The sequence below is a fragment of the Sorex fumeus genome, unplaced genomic scaffold (genome assembly GCF_029834395.1).
Source record: "Sorex fumeus unplaced genomic scaffold, SorFum_2.1 ptg000017l, whole genome shotgun sequence".
Classification (NCBI taxonomy): Eukaryota; Metazoa; Chordata; class Mammalia; order Eulipotyphla; family Soricidae; genus Sorex; species Sorex fumeus.
Window position 1 is genome coordinate 1,009,889 of NW_026606074.1, and position 20,044 is coordinate 1,029,932.

The 20,044-nt window shown below is 44.7% G+C and overlaps 2 protein-coding genes across 2 annotated transcripts; both read right to left on the reverse strand.

Annotated features, from left to right (window-relative positions):
• Window positions 1-4,813: 4,813 nt before the first annotated feature.
• Window positions 4,814-5,764, reverse strand: LOC130021566 (olfactory receptor 2W3-like). Its single transcript, XM_056112322.1, has one exon. It carries the CDS (start codon window positions 5,762-5,764, stop codon window positions 4,814-4,816), a length of 951 nt encoding a protein of 316 aa, XP_055968297.1.
• A 7,139-nt stretch (window positions 5,765-12,903) lies between these two features.
• On the reverse strand, window positions 12,904-18,239 carry LOC130021518 (olfactory receptor 2W3-like). Its single transcript, XM_056112277.1, has 2 exons — window positions 17,323-18,239; window positions 12,904-12,934 (listed from the first exon to the last, which is right to left on the reverse strand). The coding sequence occupies exons 1-2, from the start codon at window positions 18,237-18,239 to the stop codon at window positions 12,904-12,906; spliced, it is 948 nt and encodes a 315-aa protein (XP_055968252.1).
• Window positions 18,240-20,044: the final 1,805 nt, after the last annotated feature.

Consider the following 20,044-nt stretch of genomic DNA (forward strand, 5'->3'; position numbering starts at 1 on the left):
TAGGGTTATAGAATTAGTTTGTAAAGTTTTCTAGTCTTCTGATACTGCTACTATGGTCTCTGAGTGCATCTAGTATATGTGTGCTTGTTTATGAAATAAAAATTCTGCAAGGAGAGATAGGAAAAAGACTGGCAAGTCTGTTCTCCTGCTGACTCCAGTTTTATCTTAGATCAGCATTTAAAATTTGGTAAGGGCGCTCTTCCTCAATCTTCTGTGTGTGTCCATGAGAACAGTTGAATTTAGTTTCCTGGATTTAGGAGGATGGGTCTGGCCCTGATGGATCATGATTGACAGTAGCTGAGTTCAAGAGTAATCAGGTTGTAGGTGGATCATCTTTACACTTGAGTCTGTCACAGGGGCCTTTTGTCATTTAAAATGTTGCCCCTTTTAGACCAGACATTTACCTAGGAAATGTAGGTCTCTTCATATTCTCTCCCGTCGGCACCAACAGGCACAGTGCCTAAGTGGAACTGTTTCAGCAGTTACAATTCAGAATAGCTGTGGAGACTTTGAGGGGTTTTAGGACATTAAAACCATGATCCATTAAAGGATACATGACCACCAAAAAAAAGTACTCTCCTGTTTCCTCCAATGGCATGCTGGGATCTCCCTCTCAGGAAGACTGGATTTGTGCGGATTCTCTCTCCTGCACATGTGTCTGCCTACTAGATCTCACGAGACTTACAGAGGGACTTTGCTCACGTTGGATATCCCCGCCTGATTTGGTTAGTAAGTGATCTGTCATCCCCTGAAAGGAAGCTAGCCTTGCTAGAGCCAGTCAGCTATTTGCCAAGTCTTACTTTTTCTTTCTGCCCCCTCTGCCTATAAAATCCTGTGACTTGGTGTAGCTCTTGGAGATGTTTTCTATCTGCTAGAATGAAAATAGCCTGATTCATTACAGCCTTGAATAAAGTCAATATGATCTTTAAAATTTTATTTCATTGATTTTGCACATAACAAGGAATGGGAACATTAACCATCATGTTTTTAGGCAGAGATGTGCTTTCATTCTTTTACTCGCTGTGGTCTGTAGGACTCACTAGGACTCTACCTATGAGAGATGGTGAGATTCTCAGCTAGTTCTGAATAAACTGACAGATAGGAAAAAAGCAAGTAAGTTTAGTGTCCTGTCACGGTGGTCATGGGAAATGGAAACCCGAAGGAACAGTTGAATTTGAGTATTTGATTTGGGTGTGAGAAGTGTGGGCACCATGGAGGACTCTGGCAGGAGGAAGAACGAGAAGTCATTGTGGGGAACTAGGGTGCCTCAGTGATACATCCTGCTAGTGACTGATCACTCAGTTCTTCAGAGGTTTACAGCTTCCTTTTCCCTGTGCTGGAATCCCTCTCTCTCATGGGGTTCTGTTCATTCTCTTTCAGTGTGAAGTGTCTGATATGCTCAGGTGCTGTGGGTTGGGGTTGTGTGCCCTGAGCCCCAATAGCCTCGTCAAGGCTTCATACAAGTCATGTGGATGAGCACCTGTACTCATGGGCCCCGCTTCTAGGAACTGGAGAAGTGTGACTGAGCCCTGAGTCTCTCATTATGATCCAATGTTGTGTGGCTGGGGAGGTTCCCCCCCAACTCTTCATGGCTGGCAAACAGATTAATGTCAGTAGATTCAGGACCAAAAGAGCAATTTCATTATGCAGGGGCAACAACATTGGCATGAAGATAATGAATATAATTGGGCAAAGTGATATGCTATCCTGGATATCTGTGTATATTCAAGGAGATGGGACAGGGGGCTGGGACCTCCAAATGAAGGCCCGTAGGTCACTGCAAGAAGAAGAAGAGACCGCATGTTTGCTGGTCCCTGTGAAGACAGAGGGACAGAAGGGAATTCAAACAAACAGGTGTTTCACAGGATTGGAATAGTATTTTTTCTGATTGCCTCAGATCCTAGGGTAAAATTATACTTTCTGTTTACTTTTATATTGTGTGATCCCTGATATTCCTGTAAATTATGTTTTACTGCATACATGGCAGAGATGGTATAAGAAGGAGCCCAGCCTATAGTGGGCAGTGGTGGGGTGGGAGGAGGGAGGAGGCAGGGAAGGAAGTTAACAGGAATCCCATGGGGTGGGGGGGAATAAAAGAACAAAAAACAAAGATGAGACAAAAATTCAAATGCCCTGGCTATTGGATGAGAGAATCTTGCAGACTCAAGAGAGAGAAGGGTTGCTTGGGGATAGAGAGTGTTCACCAGGCTCATCTGAAGAGAGAAAGGGCACTAGAGGAATTGGCCCCCACATTCAGCAGGATGGAGAGAAAGGGGGCACTAGAGGATGTGGTCCCCACACTCACCAGGGTGGAGAGAGGTGGAGGCATTGGAGAAAGGGGTTCCTACAGTCACCATATGGAGAGAGAGGAGCACTGGCGAAGGGTCCTCACACTCACTGGGTTCTGATGGTGGCATGAATCATCTACTGAGAGAAAGCTGATGGCAGGGAAGGGGCTGTGTGGGCAGGGATTTTTTACCTGGGGCTGATTTCTGGAAGCCAAGGCCTTAGGTAAATTATCTTTGTTCTTTCTCAGACCCAGAGCATTGAATCTCTTCATGAGTCCAAAGCAGCTGTCTTATGGAGAACCCTCATCTTTAGCTGAGCAGAGGTGCTAAGATAGCAGGCCCAGATGTGTCCCTGTCTAGTCTTAGCCCCATGTCCCCAAACTGAGGCTTCAGTTACAGCTGTCTGAGAAATGGATCCCCCCAGTCAGGCAGCCAATGTTAGTGGGGGGCCTGTGGAGGCAGCTATACCAAAGGTCATAGTACCTTTGCCTTGTCATCTGCATGTCTGGAATAGGCTCTCCTCATGTGCTGCTCTCAAGTTGCGCCAGCCAGGAGTCACTGAATGGTGCCTGTCAGATTGCTGAAAGCTAGTTCAGCCTTGCTCTGTGGTCCATTCACTGCTGTGCATACCCGTGATGGCGTCCATTGGCCAGCGGGACACAGGCCTGCTCTGCTTTCCTGGGCCATCTCCCCCAAGAGAGGCTTGTGTATTCCAGAGCTCTGTTTCAGGGTGGTCAGCCATAGCACCGCCTGCCCATCAAACTCTGGGACATGAGTCTTGACTTTCAGCAGAGATTCCCTGAAGGAAAGGACTCACCTTTTCCAGCTGACCCTGCTGCAGCTACCCTGACTCAGCCCTCCCTCCCTGGGCCAGAGATGGATTCGGGGTACCAGCCCAGTGAAGCCTCTCCTCATTCCTGCCCTCTGTCGTTTTCCCTGGTGTGTGAATCCCAGGTCTTCCAAGGATGTGTCAGTTCCAGAGCCTGTGGTGGTGGGGGGTGAAGGGTAGTTTCTGGAAATGTGGAAATGCAGCTGCAGGCTCCCACCAGTGTCCCCATCCTGGCGGGGCTGAGCCGAGCTGCAAGCTTGCACCTTCCTAAGCTCTGAGCCAGACTGTACCTTCGACTGGACTCCGGGGGCCCCCCTGCACAGCGAGTGAAACCAACCCTGGTCAGGCTTCACAAAACTCAGCCTCAAGTGCTGCCTGATTCCAGCTGAAGGAGTTTGCCAAGAAGCAAGTGTAGGAGCACTAACCCTGCCCCTGCCCCTTGCTGCTGGCATTCTGCTGAAGTAGGCAGGATTCCTTGGTGGGTAGAGCACCCTTTGTGTAAGGGAAGGAGCACCCTGTCTCCAGGGGGAATCTGACACTGCTTTCCCATTGCATGCACGGAACTGGGCCACGCTCCTCTTCCCTCTCACAGTCCACATCATATTCAGACTGAAAATCCTTCCTTTGGTTCTTCATCTCCTAGGAAGGTTGGGTCGTGGGAAACCGAGATGGACAGCATTGCATGCAGTACCCTCTCTTCTCTTTTAACTTTCAGACCCAAACGGAGAGTTGTAAACGCCTCAAAATAACCCCTAAATCTCAGTTTATACTTTCAAGAAGCATAAGATGAGGGCCCCACCCATTAGCAGGAGAGGGTTTTGAGACTGCTTGTTGTTTGTGGAGCTTTGCTCTTCTAAAGTTCATGTTACCAAAGAAACAGCAGAAATTGGGAATCAGGTATGACCTGGTGTAAGTCCCTGTTAGTTCTCCTTAGCCAACTCCTGGCTCAGCGGCTGCAGCAGCTCATGGGGAAATAAGGGAAATAAAGGGAGAACAGGACTTTGAAGTGCATCAGCATTTCTTTTTTATTTAACTCATAGATTTTTAATAAAATAAAAATTTGAAAACACAAACACACATACACAAGAAACTCTCACTTTTATAAAGTGCATCAGCATTTTAGAGAGATAGAAACACCTGAGAAATAATGACGCTTTGGGCTTTGTCCCATACATACTTATTGTGATGAACTTCTTGATTTATCTAAATTGTACTACTGGGAAAAATGCCCAAGGTTGGGGACAAAAGGTGGAGAATACCATGTGACTGAAAGGCTTGGGAGCGAATTTGGGAGAGGAAAAACATTCAGCTGGTCTGAACTCTGGGTTTGCTGACTATACATAAAACAGAATCAATGTGATCGTTCTGACTCCAGTACCCCAAAGTTCTTGAAAACTTTCAGCAGCAGAAGCAAATCCCAGATTCAGAAGCAAGACTTTCTCCGTGGCAGTCTGATCCGACCAAGGACTCTCTTCTAGCTTGGAAACTGCACCTGGGTCTCTGCCCCTGCCACTCAGGGAACAATGGGTGGATGGTAGGTGAGGTCAGGGGGCATCATGAAAACATGCTGTTCACGGTGCCAAATGTCATGTCGGTTCATGAGCTGACATGGTCTGTGGAAGTGCAGGACAAGACATGAACACCAGGAAGCACAAGCCTGTGGGCCTGATCCCAACAGAGATGCTCCTCTCTCCATTCACCCTCCCCCCTTACCACCTTCTCTGTCACGAAAGAGCAGCCTCCTCAGAGCGCCCTTCACCTCCTTGTTCCTGAGAGTGTAGATCAGGGGGTTCAGGAGCGGGGTGACTATGTTGTAGAAGAGGGTGAGGAACTTTCCCTGGTCCTGGGACGAGCTGTTTCCAGGCTGCATGTACATATAGATGATGTTTCCATAGAAAAGCGAGACCACCGTGAGGTGGGAACCGCAGGTGTTGAAGACTTTCTGCAGGCCTGATCCGGATCGAATTTGCAACACAGCCCTCACGATGCAGCCATAGGAGACGAGGATGAAAATCAGGGGTATCAGCACAATGATCACTGCCAGGACGAAGACGGTTCCCTCGACAGCTGCTGTGTTGACACACGCTATGCGGATGATAGCTGGCATCTCACAAAGGAAGTGATCCAGAGTGTGATGCCCACAGCGGGGAAGGTACAGGGTGACTGGTGACATGGCCAAGGAGTTGGCCACCCCCAAGCCCCAGGCCACCGACACCAAGCCCATGCAGAGCCGTGGGTTCATGATGACCGTGTAGTGCAGGGGCTTGCACACTGCCACAAAGCGGTCGTAGGCCATGACTGCCAGGAGCAGGCACTCCACACCGCCCAGGCCCAGGAAGAGGAAGAGCTGGATGGCGCAGCCTGCGTAGCTGATGGTCTTGTCACGTCCGTGAAGGTTATAGAGCAGCTGCGGGATGGAGCTGGTGGTGAAGCAGAGATCTAGGAAGGACAGGTGGGTGAGGAAGAAGTACATGGGCGTCTGGAGGTGTGGGTCCAGCCGGGACACCAGGATGATGGTGCTGTTGCCCACAAGGGTCAGGAGATAAGCGACCAAGATGACCACAAAAAGGATCCTCTCTAGACGGGGACGGTCAGAAAACCCCAGGAGGATGAAATGTGCCTGGGCGCTGTCGTTGGTTCCATCCATGTCTGCACCTGAAGAGAATGTCGACACTGGTCATGTCACAGGTGATAGAGGGAACACGGGCAGTAGGTCAGGCAGTCATCTTTGTCTTTCCTGTTTGTCCTCATTCACCCAGTAACAGTGATGAGGAGGCTCCCTTGCTCATCTCCAACTCAGAGCGATTTTACAAACACTGACAGTGTATGAACTATATATGTCAAGTTATTAAAACAAATTATGTGTATGTGACTTCTCATCTGGAATTATTCCCCAATTAATAATAATAATTTAGAGAATTGGAAACCAAAATCTGGTATACTGTGATTTTATGTGTTTTTTGGTCAGAAACAATATATGTATCTTTTGTATTAGAAAAAATAGGGAAAGTATGCCACGAATATCTGAAAAGATTTTCTTCCAAAGAGTGAGATGGAGTTTACAGGAAATATTCTTTAATCTCCTGATATCTTCGTTAAAAACAATTGTTTATGAATTCACAAAGAATACACAAGCATACATGTTTAATGAAGTATTTCATACATTGCCATGCCATAAACTGTTTTCTGTTCATCCTGAGTCTGTAACATGTCCTTTCACTCATTCCATCTCTAAGGAAACTTTTGCATCATCACCCTTAACACTTCGCAAAGAAATGAAAACTCCAGAGGAAGAAAATTAGATAAAATGGAGACAGAAAGAAAAAACACTGAATTAAATTTGCAGTCACTGTAGCACCACCAAGATTTACAACACACAGCTGCACATTTTTATGGTGCACATCTGTGTGTTCTAGGAAACAGAAGTTATAAGGAGTCGGTGAGTCTCGAGGGCTGTGTTTGGATGTGCGTTTGGATGTGTGTTTGGATCAGGATCAAGCTTGGACTCCAGTCTCCTCCTGTAGGTTTTCTCAGGCTGGGAGTGGGGAAAATGGCTGCTTCATGCAGGGTTCGCTAGACTGAAGGGAACAGGACATAATCCATTGGGGCTGGAGGGATAGTTCAGAGGGTAGTTTGCTTGCCTTGCACATGACCAACCTGGGTTTATTCCCTTGCACCACGTATGGTCCCCCGAGTCTGCCAGGAACGATCCCTTAGCACAGAATCAGGAGTGAGCCCTGAGTACTGCTGGGTGTGGGCCAAAACCAAAGCAAAACAAAAAATAAGAAAATATGTAGCACTGTCCTCCTGTTGTTCATCAATTTGTTCAAGTGGGCACCAGTAACGTCTCCATTGTGAGACTTGTTGTTACTGTTTTTGGCATATTGAATTCGTCATGGTAGCTTGCCAGGCTTTGCCGTGCAGGCGTGATATTCTTGGTAGCTTGCTGGGCTCTCTGAGAGGGGTGGAGGAATGGAACCCGGGTCAACCTGGGTCGGCTGTGTGCAAGGCAAGCACCCTCCCCGCTGTGCTGTCGCTCCAGCCCAAGAAGAAAATATGTATGATTTTGTATTCTGACTTTTGCTGTTCTGCTTGCCATCTCTTAGGAACAGGTCTGCGTGCCTGGTGTATCACTTGTCCTAAGAGTAGCATGAGTCACGGTATATCTGAGGACACTGGGGTGGCATGTCTGTCCCGAATCCCATCTTTCCCAGAGGGAGGCAGTGCTGCTCACAGGCTGTGTTCAGTTTCTTTGCATTGTCCCCTGTGACTTTCCCCCACCCCAACACCCCTACGGCTTATCGCTTCACACACCACCCCCAGAATGCAGGCCCAGCTCTCACAGTTCCCATGCACAGTTTACTCACATTTTCACTCTCGTGCAGCCAGGTGTCAGCTAGGACAGAGCAGATGCAGACAGAGACGGGAGCTAGTGGGCTTTGTACTGTCTGCTGCTCTCCTGGACTCACACGGTGCTGCACACAGGTGTGGCTCTTGCTGTGCGGGCGCAGAAGGTGCTGTCCTCGGTGGCCCATTGCTCTGTCTGTTCATGGGCCCCTATTTAAGGGTAGGGACTTCCAGGAACAGCCTGGAGCAGCCTCCAGAGGAAGTTGGAGAGGGACTCTCTGTGATTGGGCCCATTACAGGCCCAGATCTGATGCAATTTCCTGGCCTCCAGGGGCCATCAATACCCAGCATTGTGTGCTGTAGGTGTGAGTTACCTAAGTCCCTGATCTTCCCGAGGGTCCAGGCAGAAAATGAGGATCATGAGAATTTGTCCCTTGATATGAAGTAGATCATATAATGTAAATACTCATCCATGTTTGTTTAGCATCAACTCTAATTGGCCATGTTTTCCTTTCCTTTCCCCTAATAATTATGAAATATCTGAAAGGCAACTGAGGCGTAATGATTCCTATCCTGCCCAGAACTGCCCATGCATTTCTTTTCTCCTCTGATGTGCAATAAGTCTGGCAAAAGTATTTTCATTTTTTTAATCAGAAATTTATGTATGTTTGTTCTGATGCTGAAAAAAATGCCTCGGTGATTGTTTAAGAAAGCTTATTGCCATCCCCCTCAAATAAGAAAGTTATTATTTTAGGAACTAACTGGGTGATGTTTTGTTTTGTCATTAATTTTTATTTTAAATGAGATCACCATCATTGTTGAATTTGTGCTTCATTTTCAAAAACAAGTACTAGATTAATTGAGGCATTTTCTATCCCTGATTTATCAGACTGCATACATATGACTACATACATTGGACAAACTTGCAGGCTATCGATTGTAGCCTGCCCACAGGGAAGAGTCTGGCAAACTCCCCGTGGCATACCAAATATGCCAAATATCAGTAACAATGATGGGTCTCATTCTCCTAAAGAGCCTTGAATATAATCTCAGGGCTAGGATGAAAGAGACGTTACTGGGGCCTTCTCGAGGCAATCGACGAATAACAGGATGATGAAATGAATGAAAATGAAAACATATGACTACATTTCCAGGAGTTCTAGAGAAAACATAACATCATAAAGCTGAAACTTTCAGTAGTACAAACAAAGTAGAGAGATGCATGCAGTTTGAGACCATGAAACAATGAGACATTACCGAGATATTTCGACTAGTTTGAGGTCCATTGACTAGGGAATCTTAGAAAATTATTATTTGACTACTTTTGAGTTGATACAGTACCAGAGCCAGAGAATGGCATTTTTAAATTTTTTTATTTTTTATGATTTTATTTATTGAATCACTGTGAGAGCAGTTACAAAGATTTCGGGTCTAAGTCTTGGTCATACAATGAAACAACCAAACCTTCACCAGTGCCCATTCTCCACCCCCAACAACCGCAGTATACCCCCATCCCACACCCTCCCCCTACCTGTGGGGCAGATGATTTCCACATTACCAGAGAGTGGCATTTAATTAAGCTAGATTGTATCTATCTTAGAGAGAATAAAAGGGAATGGGGCCCTTCCACAGAGATGGGGTGGGATGGGGGGATGGGGGGGGTGGGAAAGATACTGTGATCATTGGTGGTGGAGAATGGGCACTGGTGGAGAATAGGTACTCGATCATTGTATAACTAAAACCTATGCTCAAAAATTTGTAAGTCCACAAACTGTACCTCATGGTGTTTCACTAATAAAAATGAAAAAAAAGCAATGGTGTATTATCATCTTAATAAGTTTAAAAAAAGAGAGAGATTCTATGGATTTGTAGAAGTTGTCCTCTGTGCCTGTGCAGACATCCTTTCTTGTTCTGCATGTGAGAGGAGATCCACAGGGCCCTGAGCAATGCAGAAACTACCTGAGGGGTTGGTGCTACAAGCATAGACACGTATAATAAATCCCAATGCTCCCAATTTTTCAGCCCTTTGGGACACTTCAATACAATCAACATTTTCAGTTTCTCAGTTCTGTCTGTTCATAAGGGAGCAACTTTACTTCCTGTCTCCATCAACCCAATAGGCCTCCTTCCAGTTCCCCTCATTCAGAACCTTCCTGCAGTTGAGAACAATTCATTCCTCAGTTAATTCACCTCATAAACCAGTTCCCTTTATTCCAGTGTAAGGGGTAGAAAAAGTCAAGGGAGTTATTTGAAAGATCATCCAATCTTAGTTAAAATGTAATACATCTACAAAGATACAGAGCTTCACAAAAACTTTGAGTGGGACTTGGCTTTGTAATCATGTTTCTGATTTTAGTGATTCTGTAATGGTTAGCTGGGAACCATCTTCATTGGCCAGCTCTTGGGGGTCAGGAGGATAGGGTGGTGCTGGGGAGGAGACATCAGACTTTCCTGTAGGCGTTGGAGGGTATCTACTCTGCAGCACTGGAGAACTTTCAAATCGGAAAGTTTCAAGAAAAGGAAGGTTGATTTAGTCCACATCACTTTCTATAAACTTCTCCCACATCCCTGTGAGCCTGACATATGACTCATAGATGCCCAATTCAGGGTGTCATTGTGTTGTTAATAGAACCTCAAAGTGGCAGGGGGACCATAGAACTAAGCTCGGGATGGCACCTTGGTGCTAATTGTTCTATTAAGTCCACTGTTTTCACCCCACTCCTGATGATGACCTGTTAGTTGAGATCCAGGCTCTCTTCTCTTCTTTACACTCATGGTGCACAGGATATGCACAGCACATCAGAAGTCAGTAAGAGGAATATCAGGACCTGTAACTGCATATGCAAATCAGAAAGGGAGAGGAGAAAACTTTTTGTTGTTGTTTACTTGTGTGTTTTAAATTTTATTTTATTATTATTTTTTTAATTGAATCACAGATACACAGTTACAAAGTTGTTCATGATTGGGCTTCAGTCATATAATGGTCCAACACCCATCTCTTCCCCAGAGTACATTCCCCATCACCAATATCCCAAGTTTTTCTCCCGCTGTCTCGACCCCCACCTGCCTCTATGCCAGGCACTTTTCTCTCGGAGAAGAGGAATCTTTTATGATTAAAAATATTTTTTTAGCTATGAATGTACAGAATTTTTGTTTAATACTAAGTCTCATCCATAAAGTCTGAAGATCTATCTCAAGCAGGAGTTTGATAAGATAGGTCTATTTCTGAATTTATTATATTCCACAAAGTTCCTGTACATTCAGAAAATCTAGAAAGAGGACATGTTAAAATTTAGAACAATATGTTTGCCTTGCACACGGCTGACTTGGGTTCGATTCCCAGTATCCCATATGGTTCCCCAAGTACTGCCAGGAGTAACTCCTGAGTGCATGAGCCAGAGTAATGCCTTGTGCATTTCCGGGTGTGACCCGAAAAACAAAACAAAACAAAAAATTAGAACAATAAATTGTTATTGGAAAAATAAATGAGAGATTTTAGTCATAGTAATGTCCTTAGGGATCATTATATCCAAGGGAGAGAAGGTGGGACAAAAGGAATATTGAAATATTGGCAGATTATTGTCAGGATAATGTTTGCTTAATGTACCATTAATAATTCCTTAGTCTGTAAGCATTTGTGTAGCAGTACTTATTAGACATATAGATACAGTAAAAGATAGCAAAATGTGAAATCCATGAAAGAATAGGAAAAACTGCTAATAATTTAGCACGTCTTGTTACTAAGGGGAACCGTTCCCCATATTTCTCTTTAATGGCTCAGAAGGCAACAAAATAAGTACTGTACAGACCACTGAATATATTTTCATTTACTGTAAATGCATCTCACTGACACCTTTGCATATTTGGGTCTAATTGTCACCCGACTAAGGCATGAGTCATCCATGATGCCATAAGTGAGCGCATAATGATTAAAAGTCCTCTCATATATACCCAGAGCACTTGAATGTTTATTTAACATAAAGTTTATTACCTACATTGGGATGCATATTTTATCTTATCGCAGCCTAGATGAGAGTTTCCTACTGAATCAGCCAGTTTTCAAGCTTTGCTACCTCATATGGTAGGCAAAACTGTAAGAGGGTCCCAGGACCCTCTGACCCAGGAATTACTGTCATGATTATGTTGTGTTGTGACATGAGGGACATGATCTAATTGTACAAGTCCTTAAAATCACAATGTTTTCTTGGCTAATAGGTTGGTGGCAGGAGAGAAATCATAGATTTGGAACCGGGGTATTGGCTCTGAGAATGGAGTCAACCATGTAATGAGAAAGGCCGGTCACCTCCAAAGATAGAAGGAAATGTGGGTCTCAGATCTACAGCCAAACCAGGATTTGCGTTATGCCCACTCTTGAATGGATGTGGGAGTGGGTTCATCTCCGTACTCAGAAACCATCTCAGCAACACTATGGATTTGGCTCAAACTCTAAGCACAGAAGCCAGCTGGTGGCACCTGGACACCTGATCTGCAGAATAGTGAGCGACAAATGATAGTCTGTGTGACTAAGTCTGGTACTGTGTTATGAGCTCTTAAAAACAAATACTTTGGGAGCAAAACAAAACAAAACAAACCCCCCTACTACTACATGGTGCAGTCCATAGAGAATGACAGGACTTCCACTTGTAAACATGATTAATAAGTACATCTATAAACTATTCATGGAAAAAGGAGAAAAACTCAGTGTTCACTTTCAAAATACTCAGAAATAGTAAATTTCACTTATTTTTAGTTAGGGGCCAGAGCATTAGTACAGTGGGTAGGTTGTTTGCCTTGAACACAGCTGATCCAGATTTGATCCCTGGCACCCCATATGGTCCCTTGGGCACTGCCAGGTGTGGTCCCAAAACAACAACAGCAAACAAAGTGTCACAGAACATAATGTTAAAATAATATTTCTATTCTTATTTGCCTTGGAACCTTTTTTTTGGTGGTTTATTGATAGTCAATGCTAGAAGGAAAATATAGTCTGTCAGCCATCCTAACCCTGTCACCACCCCTCAAGTTAGCTGTTACCATCCCCAGATTATAAATGAGGAGCTCAGAGTCAACAAGTTGGTGGAATTTCCCAAACTCAGGCACTGAAATGTAGCCTGCTCTGGTATGTGCCAGGTCCACTTTACATATGTTACACCTTTGTACCTCATTCTTCAGCATGACTCTTTCTTCCATGTGTACGAGAGTTACTGTGGGAATGGAGTTTAGAGGAGACTTTTTTAATGGCTCACCATAAAAAAAATCAGTGCCCTAGCAAAACTGTTCACATCCACTTTTCAGTGACCATTACTGGATGGTCAGCCCTTCGGGGTCATCTCTAAGGACATCTATAGTACCGTACCCTGTGGCGTATCCCTGAGTTCTGGCAGCTTCCTTCTCTCTCCTCGGTAGCCACCATCTTGTTTCCCTTCCTTCCTCTATCATTCACGTCTCCTTTGCTGTCTCCTCATGCCCTCTCCCTCATCTCTGTCGGAGGAGTTGGTGGTCCCAGGACCGTCCCTGGTCCCTCTGCCTTGCTCTAGTCACTCCCCATTGTTGTGGTCTGGCTGGCTCAGTGCTTCCTTATACCACTTTCATAGTTTGGGATTCAAGGTCACTTCCCTTGCCTAGAATTTTCTCTTCAGACTCATTAGTGTAAAATCATCTGCCTACCTGACATTCGCCAGACACATGTGGATGTGCCCAAACCCCAGCTGCCTTTCTTGCCTCATCTCTTGGTCTCCTCGTCAGTGTAAGTGAAGCTTCATTAGGGCAATTCGGGAGTGTTCAATGTTGGATCTGCTCATGAATTTTCTTTCTGTGACATGTACTAATTCAACAGCAAGTGTCACCTGCTTTTCCTTCAAATGTAGCAAGAGTTTGTTTCTCAGCAGCGACAGAAATACGCAATCATGTCTGAGTTGTTTGCCAAGGCTCTGAAGTGCTTTTGTCACTTGGTCCTTGCCATTTTTGAGTTGCCAGTGAGCTATAGTCAGATGCCAGAAGCTCTAATGAATCATCCCATTTCTCCTTTCCTACCTTCTCATTCACTCACTGTCACTCTGGAGTCAGCATCCTGCTCACGGTGGCTTGCGTGTGGTCCTTCTCTCCCTCTGCTGTCACTGCACAGGTGTCTCGAGGGCCCCGTCACACCAGCACATACCTGTCCCGGCTCAGTGAGCCCTGACTGTGCTGTATGGGGTGTTTACCCCTCACACAGAGATACTGCATTTGATCTAAATGTTCACATGTGTTGTGTATAAATAAAAGGACTGTTGTATGAACTTTTTCATAAACTTTCTAGTCTGCAAAAGACCAGTTGTAATATTTTTAAATTTAAATATTAAAATTTTGTTTTCTCTCACACTATCATTTCTGGTAGTGAGTGTATCTGTTCAAATGGCTCAGCTTGCTACTAATGTTTGTAAAGACAATTAGAATTTTGTTATTTTCAATTACCTGATAGTTCCTTCATTTCTCCTGAAAATTATCTCCCTATTATTTCTCAGTGATTTACTTTCAGATCCTAGAATAATGGGTTACTAATTTACATCTCAAGGCCTAGATTATCTTCTCTTTTTTCAATGAGAAAAAAGAGGGTTTTTTTGGGGGGGGGTTACACCTGGTGATGATCAGGGGTTACTCCTGACTCAGCACTCAGGAATTATTCTTGGTGGTGCTCAAGGGACCATATGGGATGCTGGGAATCAAAGCCTGGTCGCTAGGCAAGCCCCCTACCCGCTATACTATTGCTCCAGCCTGACAAACTTCTTTTCATCCTCCAAGATGTTGTTTGTTGGCATATTTTCTCATTAACAAAGGCCTCTAAAAAGTATCACTGTATCATTGTTATCCCATTGTTTGTTGATTTACTTGAGCAGGCAACAGTAAATCGTGTTCGTTGATTTACTTGAGCAGGCAACATCTCCATTGTCCCAGTCCTGAGATTTTAGCAGCCTCTCCTTATTTGTCTTTCCCAGTGATTGGAGGCTCTTTCAGGGTCAGGGAATGAGACCTGTTATAGTTACTGGTTTTTGCATATTGAATACGCCACGGGGAGCTTGCCAGACTGCACATGAGGGTGGCTGGGATACTCTCGGTAGCTTAGCTTGCAGGGCTCTACAAGGGCATATATATATATATATATATATATATATATATATATATATATATATGATTTGTTGCCTACTGTCTGAACTCCATCAAATATGGTGTTGTAATTATGGAAAATGGGTAGGAAGTGTCTAATGATATGTCCGGAAAGTGGCCGGGAGCGTGGTGGCGGTTGGGTAGTAGAGGTTGAATCGTGGGACTGGGTTTCTTGGGGCAGGGAGGGCTCTTGCCCTCCCCCCTCTGTGGTATCCCGAGTGAAAACAGCCTGGCACGGAGTACCCTAGAAAAAGTATAATTTTTACTTAATTTTGAGAACAATCTTTTTCTAGTGTCCTAATCTGTAAGAATTTTGAGAGGCAGAGGTGCGGTATGAACACTCATAAAAATAGGTAGACTTTGAATTGCTTCTAAAGCTGCCTTTCTCTTTTTGGAGAGTTTACAGTACAAGGTTATTCTCCAAAGAACTGAGTTGTATCCTAAATGATACCAAGATGGAACCTTCTGTGTAAAGAGATTATCTTCAGTGTGTTTCCTTACACCTGTAAGAAGACTTAACCTCCACTTCAATGCATCCAAAGATTTTTTATTCTAGAGCTTCAGTGTTTAGTGCATTTTTCCTTAAAATTTGTAATCGTGAATAGTACTGCAACAAACATAGGTGTGCAAATGTCTTTTTCAAATAGTGTTTTTGAGCCCTTGGGGTAGATGGCAGGAAGTGGAATAGGATGGGAGGGATCCTTGGGACATTAGTAGAGAAATGAGCACTCTGCCGGTGGGGCTAGCATTGATGTGATGTGTGCATGAAACTCTGTCATTAACAGTATTGTAACCATTGTGCTTCCAAAAGTTTCCTAAGGGTAGCCAAGGACATGGTTTCTTCTAAGGGTTCATTTGTCTCCCATATTTGAGACCATGAGTTTTATCTCTGGCAACACCAAACATAAATAAAGAGAAAAAATATAATGTGTATTAAGCACTTATGAAATTTCTTAAAGTGTAATATCTTTTATACAAATGTTTACAATACAGCCTTGTTGTGATGACCTCATGGGAGAAAACCTGTTATGATTGCTCTCTATCAGTCCATGAATAGAGGTATCAGGCTGAACCACGGCCTCATCATTTCCAGAGGAGCCTAGAGCAGTTCTGGTCTTCTCTGTGCATGCGTGTTCTCTGAGATGGTCTGGCCAGTTGTTTACCAGATACCATAAGCAGCATCAAGGACAGCTCTGAGCAGCCAGACAGGGTTTCTGTGAGAGGGCTCCAACTCTGTCTCAGTTTGATAGGCCCTCGTCAAGGCAGAGGAGAAGAGGCTAAGGGAAGCTATTAGATTCCATTTCTTCTCTTCAGTTTTGCCTTTTATTGACAACTAAGAGATTTATATAAACAGGAACACTCTAAAATGTTTTCTGGTTTAGAAATGTAATTCCATTCAAAGAATGCATTGTCTAGTTCTAGAAGACTAGTAACTTCATTTTAATAGCGACCGAGACTGTCTGCCCTCTTAATGATGCAGCCATAAAAGCAAGAGAGAGACCATGAGATCGATGAGTGAGACCCACTGTGTGGTCCAGAAAGTTCACTCAAAATAAATGTCACAGCAGGAAAGGAAAAGCAGAGCAGTGCTCCACACTTTCTCTTAGCAACAGACTTTGCTGTGTTTGCACATTTAGCTTACTGACCTCACGCTTTCCCATCGTATGACAGAAGATGATGAGGAAGAGTGACTATCTCTGGGAGGAAAGGACTCAATGAATTTATCAAATATTCACCATAGAAACTAGTTCATCCAAGAAACTAGTTTCACAAGCATTTTCTCCTGCTAACAGATTAGAAAGAAAGATACAAAATATTTACACTTTGCTCTCTCAGCTGAGTTTATGGAGGGAGGCCCAAGAGCTACAGAGCAAAAAAATTGGATTTTCCTCTACCTTCTAGATTTTGGCTGAGATGACCTTTCTATTAAAATAGAATTCACAGGAGAAAAACAAACAAAAGTTTAATAACATACACACTCCCATGTACATGGGAGAAATCACCCCAAATTAAAAATTTCCTATAAGTGGGTCAGGTTTCCTCTAGTGAACAAGTACTCCTGAAAGTTCAGAGAGATTGGTGGGGAGGGAAGGCATTATTGAGGTTTCCAGGAAAGGCACAGGAGACAGTGAGTTTCCAGAGACTCTCTCATCTCATTCTTCCGGTGATAGTATGGAATCACCACTAAAATGGACATTCTCCTTTCCATGGTAACTTCTTCAGAAGCACATCTATCGTGGGTTCTACTTAGGTTTTCAGGTTTTCCTTAAAGACACATACTCTGTATTTTGTATGTCATATTTCTTGTGATTAGTCAGCTGAAACTAGTCCTCATTTTTGACTTATTTGAGGTGAAAGAAGTTTGGGGTCCTGTAGATATTCTGAACTCACTTACTCAGAAAATTATTGAAAAGAAAAAACATAAGTAGAAAGAAACATTAATAAGTAAAGAGAGTTCTTTTTTGGCACTCTGGCAGGATTGAGGACTGTAGCCTGCAAACCTTACCTGGGTCTCTGTCCCTGCAATCCAGGGAACAAGATGGGCTGTAGATGGTAGGTATGCTCAGGTGGCATCAAGAGGACATAGTGCTGTATCTGACATGGTCTGTGCAGGATAAGACATGAACACCAGGAAGCTCAAGCCACTGGGCCTGACCCAACGGAGATGCTCCTCCCTCGATTCACCCTCCCCCCTTTCCACCCTCTCTGTCACACAGCAGCTGCCTCCTCAGAGCGCCCTTCACCTCCTTGTTCCTGAGAGTGTAGATCAGGGGGTTCAGGAGCGGGGTGACTATGCTGTAGAAGAGGGTGAGGAATTTTCCCTGGTCCTGGGACGATCGGTTTCCAGGCTGCATGTACATGTAGATGATGTTTCCATAGAAAAGCGAGACCACCGTGAGGTGGGAACCACAGGTGTTGAAGACTTTCTGCAGGCCTGATCCAGATCGAATTTGCAACACAGCCCTCACGATGCAGCCATAGGAGATGAGGATGAAAATCAGGGGTATCAGCACAATGATCACTGCCAGCACGAAGACGGTTCCCTCAACAGCTGCTGTGTTGACACAAGCTATGCGGATAAGAGCTGGTATTTCACACAAAAAGTGGTTTATTCTGTGATGTCCACAGCGGGGAAGGCGCATGGTAATAGAGGGCATGACCAAGGAGTTGGCCACCCCCAAGCCCCAGGCCACTGCGACCAAGTGTGTGCAGAGCCGTGGGTTCATGATGACCGTGTAGTGCAGGGGCTTGCACACTGCCACAAAGCGGTCGTAGGCCATGACTGCCAGGAGCAGGCACTCCACTGTGCCCAGACCCAGGAAGAGGGAGAGCTGGATGGCGCAGCCTGCGTAGCTGATGGTCTTGTCACGTCCGTGGAGGTTATAGAGTAGCTGCGGGATGGAGCTGGTGGTGAAGCAGAGATCCAGGAAGGACAGGTGGGTGAGGAAGAAGTACATGGGTGTCTGGAGGTGTGGGTCCAGCCGGGACACCAGGATGATGGTGCTGTTGCCCACAAGGGTCAGGAGATAAGCGACCAAGATGACCACAAAGAGGATCCTCTCCAGACGGGGGCGGTCAGAAAACCCCAGGAGGATGAAATGTGCCTGGGCGCTGTCGTTGGTTCCATCCATGCCTGCACCTGAAGGGAATGTCAACACTGGTCATGTCACAGGTGATAGAAGGGACACGGGCAGTTGGCCAGGCAGTCATCTCTGTCTTTCTTGTTTGTCCTCATTCACCCAGTAACAGTGACGAGGAGGCTCCCTTGCTCATCTCCAACTCAGAGCGATTTTGCTAATAGTGACAGCGTATGATCTTTATCAGTTAAGTACTAAATCATGTGTAAATGTGACTCCTCACCTGAAATTATTACCTAAGTTATGTTTTTAAAAAGTGAAACAAAATTCTCATATCCTATGATATGCCAAGTATATTTTATTGCCAGATACTCATACATATCCTGAGACTATGTATATATTTTTTAAATAGAAAAACATCCAGCATTATACTCCCAATTTATTTGAGGCTTATTTTTAGATGATAAGATGGATTTATGGGAAGCTTTAATTTTTAAAAAATTTTTATTAGTGAGACACCATGAGGTACAGTTGTAGACTTACAAATTTTTGTGCTTGGGTTTCAATTATACAATGATCAAATACCCATCCCTCCACCAGTGCCCATTTCCCACCACCACAGATCCCAGTATCCCTTTCACCCCCATCCCCCCATCCTACCCTGCCTCTGAGGCAGGACATTCCCTTTTGTTCTCTCTCTCCTATTGGGTGTTGTGGTTTGCAAAAGAGGCAATGTTTGCAATCATGTTTGGTCTGTAGTCTACTCTCAGCATTGGGAAGCTTTAATTTTACCTTGAGTCCTTCATTATAATTATTTTATAGTTACAGTTTTTAAAATTTACAAAGGACATATACATGCATCTATATATTTTAATGATGTTTTTCATACATCACCATAAATTCTTTTCTCCATGATCTGAGTCTGTTAATACATCCTCTTCATTTTTATTCCATTTTCAAGGAGACTCTTGCATCATCATCTTTAACACTTAACAAGGAAATGAAAAAGTCAGGGAAAGAAAATTAGGAAAAATGGAGACAGCAGGGAAAATGATGAATTTAATTTGCAGTCACTATAGCACCAACAAGATAACACAGCTGCACGCTTTTATGGTGCACATTTGGGAGTTCTTGAAAATAGAAGTGAGAATGGGGAGGTGAGTGTAGTGTGCTGTGTGAAAGGACATGGTTTGGATCAGGGTCAAATTTGAACTCCAGTCTTCTGAAGATTTTCTGAGGTTGGATGTGGGAGGAAACTGCTACTTCATGCAGGGTTTGATAGACTGAAGGGAGCAAGGCATATTATTTTGTATTCTGACTTTTGCTATTCTGCTTGCCATCTCTCAGGAACAGGTCTGCATGAACTGGTGTGTCCCTTGTCATAAGAGTACGTGTCATGGTGTGTCTGTGGACACTGGGGTGGCACGTCTGTCCTGTTCCTTGTCTTTCCCAGAGGGAGGCAGTTCTGCTCACGGGCTGTGTTCGGGTTCTGTGCATCGTCCCCTCTGACTTTCCCCCACCCCAACACCCCTACGGCTTATCGCTTCACACACCATCCCCAGAGTGCAGGCCCAGCGCTCACAGTTCCCTTGGACATTCTACTCACATTTTCACTCTCGTGCAACCAGGTGTCAGCCAGGACAGAGCAGATACAGACGGAGCCGGGAGCTTGTGGGCCTTGCACTGCCTGCTGCCCTCCTGGGCTCACACTGTGCTGCACACAGGTGTGGCTCCCGCTGTGGGGGCATGGAAGGTGTTGTCCTTGGTGGCCCATTGCTCTCTCTGGTCACTGGCCCCTATTTGAGGGGAGGGACTTTGGCAGGGACAGCCTGGAGCAGCCTCCAGAGGAATGTGAGGGA

Coding starts and splice junctions, on each gene's coding strand:
- LOC130021518 (XM_056112277.1), bottom strand. CDS start 18,239: ATGGATGGAACCAACGACAGCGCCCAGGCACATTTCATCCTCCTGGGG. Junction 12,935..17,322: donor GCTCTGAGGAGGCAGCTGCT/GTGTGACAGAGA, acceptor GAGATGAGGGAG/AGGGCATGAGGAGACAGCAA.
- LOC130021566 (XM_056112322.1), bottom strand. CDS start 5,764: ATGGATGGAACCAACGACAGCGCCCAGGCACATTTCATCCTCCTGGGG.